At 36.8% G+C, this 4018-nt stretch overlaps 1 protein-coding gene across 2 annotated transcripts in view; it reads right to left on the reverse strand.

Annotated features, from left to right (window-relative positions):
• pax7a (paired box 7a) overlaps nucleotides 1-4018 on the reverse strand; it is a 41455-nt gene that overhangs the window by 35646 nt on the left and 1791 nt on the right. The window contains exons 2-4 of one of the 2 annotated variants that reach the window (XM_017036909.2): nucleotides 3673-3908; nucleotides 2792-2921; nucleotides 2340-2468 (exon numbers count right to left, since the gene is read on the reverse strand). In XM_017036909.2, the coding sequence (XP_016892398.1) occupies nucleotides 2340-2468; nucleotides 2792-2921; nucleotides 3673-3908 (495 nt within the window). Of the gene's footprint in view, nucleotides 1-2339; nucleotides 2469-2776; nucleotides 2922-3672; nucleotides 3909-4018 lie in introns of both variants that reach the window. The other variant, XM_008319572.3, reaches the window with a different exon arrangement.

The following is a 4018-nucleotide window of genomic DNA, read 5'->3' on the forward strand; positions in this document are numbered from 1 at the left end:
CGGCAACATTAAAGAGCCGCGTGAGGGTCGTGGTTTTGGAGGATCAGGATGTGACGGAGTGAAAAGGTGAATTCTTTTCATTTCCCGCTGCATCGAACGTTGACTGACGACGTCACGTGGTTTACAGCGTTAATAACGCAAGATTACAGCTGGGATCAATATAAGCTCTTGGAAAATCACGCACACAGACCTAATAAACAAATAGATAAATAAAGTCCTGAAATCGGGATAAGTAAAAAAATCTTCTGTGTGTGTGTGTGTGTGTGTGTGTGTGAGCCCAGGGCTGCGCTGTCAGATGAAAGTGAAAAGAAAATATAAAAAGCTGTGTTTAATCTGCTTTAATACCCCCCCCCCTCCACACAAGGCCTGTGCCTCAGACCGGGGAGTGAGGAGCTGATTGGGGATAAATACATTTCTCACCGAGGCTGCGAGCTATTACACGGCCTCCTATTCATCCAGCAGGCTGCGCTAGTCTAATAAGTATTAACGGATCCCGGTGGTCCACGGTGCGTCAAACGGTTCCAACAAAAACAGCAGTGGCTGCACTTTCCACCGCCGCGCTGAAAAACTCTACTATAATGAAATTAAAAATCAAAATAAAATTTAAAAAACTATCGCAGGATTTCCGCTCCTTGAAGACGGAGCCAGAGCTGACATTTTCCTCCAAACATTCATGTCTAATGTGACAGAAAAGGGAGAGCGTTTTCACGCTATCAAGCGATTCTTCTCAGACGCCATTATCCAAAATTACAAAACTATCTATCAGCGGGGAGCACTGAATAATTCATCTCCCTTTATGGCTCTGCGCGGCCTTTGTCCAAACTTTTCTGCCTCGTTTTTCCGCCTCTCTCTGGGTGTGAATGCTCCTCTTTTTGGCTGCCATCTTTCCAGGATTTGCTTTTGTGGCCCGGACTCTTAACTTTAGAAAAGCCTCAATGGAGGGAGGTCGTGGTCCTGGAGTCCAAATTCAACTCAACTGTTTTTCTTCTTTTGCTTTTCTTTGAGGGGAAAGGGATCTGAACGGGTCTTTGCGGAAATAAAATAATCGCATAAATGTCGATGTCCAAAAATTGAAGCGATGTCCTAAAATAATATCAATAATAATAGTAATAATTATTATTATTGTAGTAATAATAATAATAGATGGTCTTACATTTGTAGAAAATAATAATGTATTATATACAATATATATATATGAATAAAAGTCACTGTTTTTGTTATTATAACCAACAGAAATCTATAAAACAATACTAAATTACTAATAATTAATGATAATATAAGAGATAAACTACACATATAATTGGTCTTAGTTTGTAAAGAAGCGGAATAAACTTAAAATAAATCAGTACAATATATGTAATAATTAAATGTATTAAACAAATGTAACTATTTTAATCTTTTAATATTTTCACTACAGTAACTAATAAGTAACTAAAATATACCATGGTGTATTTATTATAATCTGACTGTTGTAGGAATTCATCATTTTGTACTATTTACTGTCAAATTTAACGCTGGAAAATTATTGTATTATTATTATTAATAATAATATGATTATGATTACTATACATTATTATTATTATTAATATTATGATGATTATTATTATAAATATTATTATTATTATTAAAAGCAGTAGTGTTGTTGTTTTATAGATGATTGAATTTGTCATTTGCTCCAGAGTCATTTTTTTCCATGAAATCACGGTAAAAAATAATAATGGGAAAAATCACATTTTCTGACGTGGTTTTAAACGTTCGTCTGAGTTAAATTAGTACAAAACTATAAAGTTAATAATAATAATAATAATAATAATAATAATAATAATAATAATAATAATAATAATAATAATAATAATAATAATAATAATAATAATAATAATAATAATAATAATAATAATAACAATAATAATATCAATAATAATAATAATAATAATAATATCAATAATAATAGTAATAATAATAATAGATGGTCTTACATTTGTCTAATAATCCAATAATAAATAGCGACATTGATTTCCTCTTAAAGTGACACGTGCTGAAGTGACATCGATTGTGAAGCGGGTCAACTGTCAGCCGTCGTTTAGGGCTCGTTAAATGACACAAATTAATTTTCTGCTCTTAAACACCTTCTGCCAAGGCTCTCATAAATAATTGAGTAAAGAAGGACAAAGGCGGGATAAATTCTAGTCGCAGCTCGGATGCGGAACAACGTCCCCAGAGGACGGAGCTGGAACTCTGTCCAAGAACGTCGGCTGTTTTTCCTCCCCGTTAATGATGAATAATGACGGTCATTAGACACCGACACGAGGCCGCAGACTGGGAGGAAGTGACGAACTTACATTTATCACCGAGGATGCCGTCGATGCTGTGCTTTGTTTTCTTTTCTCCATCTTCATCCTTCTTATCACAGTCATCCTCGTCATCTTTTTTGCCAAATCGGGTTCTCAACACCCGGCTGATGGAACTGACTGAGGGCAACACAAAGGTAAACGGCTGATTAGGCCTAAAGAAGCATAACAATCCCATCATCATCATCATCATCATCATCATCATCAGCTTCCAGGGTCAAATTGTTGCAATTTAAATAAAATTAAAAGTTAGAATTTTTAGATTTTTTTCATTGACTGAGATTTTTTAAATATTAACATAAGATTTGGATTCATGAGGGTCAACTGCTGCTGCTGCTGTTACTGCTGCTGCTGCTGCTGTTACTGCTGCTGTCACTGCCGCTGCAGTGTTGACCGGTTTATAAAAGGAAATAAAAAGTCCAGCTTACCAGATGAAGCCTCACCTGAAGGAACCGTGCTTCTGTCGCACACGCCGTCCTTCAGCAGCTTATCCCGGATCTCCCAGCTGAACATTCCCGGGTTCTCCCTCTTGTACTCCTCGATGCGCTTCTCCACGTCAGGAGTTGCCACCTGCTTTAGGTTCCAAGGTGGGGGTGTGAGGAGGGAAGAACAAACAAACAAACAAACACTTTTAATTCCAGGTCCAATTTAAAACTTAAAAAATATATAACTTTTATATATATATATATAACTATAATATCTAAGATATAACTGATGACAATGTTAAAATGTCTAAATGTTTTTACGGTTGTTTTTTTCCACAAACTGATATAACTGATGACAATGTTAAAATGTTTTTACGGTTGTTTTTTCCACAAACCGATTTTAACGTTGTCGCAAAAATGCTGCAGTGAAGTCAAAGAGAAAAAAAACATTTGTTGAAAATCGAACGATTTTGAAAATGTTCGAATTGAATGTGATTTTTATTAATGTTATTAGATAAATCTCTCACTGATTCACGGTCCGTTTAAATCTTGCATTTGTTTAATTTTTTGTTGTTCGTTTCTGCAGTAGCTGTGACGTCATTTCATTAATTTCCTGTCAGGTGTTAAAATGTCGCGCTGTTTTAGAAGAAAAACTAAAACCATAAATATCTGGAGCACTTTACTGACTTTAATTTGTTATTATGTTAGAGTTTATTCATTTATCATTTATATATGTACATATATTTAGTTAAATCTGAACTAAATAATCCAATATTTTATTCAGTTGTATTTTTTATAACACTATAAATTATAATATTTATGTGTGTGTGTGTGTCCTGTATATTTGATCTTGTCTTTTACATCAGTCCTCCGTGCTCTGTTTCTGGGCCCCCACTCACCCTGGGTTTGCTGCCTCCTATGGCCCCCGGACGGATGGAGCCGGTTTCTTGGTACCGGCACAGAATCTTGGACACACATCCGTGGGAAACTCGCAACTGTCGCGAGATTACACAGGGTCGGATGCCGTGGTGGGCCATCTCCACTATCTTGTGTCGGATGTGGTTCGGCAGAGGCCGTCCGTTGATGAAGACCCCGCCGAGCTGGTTCACCCTGCCCTGGCCCAGAGGAGTGGAAACTGCACCACAACAAACAGGAAGTTCAGAGCAGCAACCGGAACCACGGCGTCATCTCCAGCTTTGACCGCGCGTGATCTTTCTGCTGGGATTTTCTCCCGAGATCACACAT

This window comes from Cynoglossus semilaevis, chromosome 11 (genome assembly GCF_000523025.1).
Source record: "Cynoglossus semilaevis isolate Cse_v1.0 chromosome 11, Cse_v1.0, whole genome shotgun sequence".
NCBI lineage: Eukaryota > Metazoa > Chordata > Actinopteri > Pleuronectiformes > Cynoglossidae > Cynoglossus > Cynoglossus semilaevis.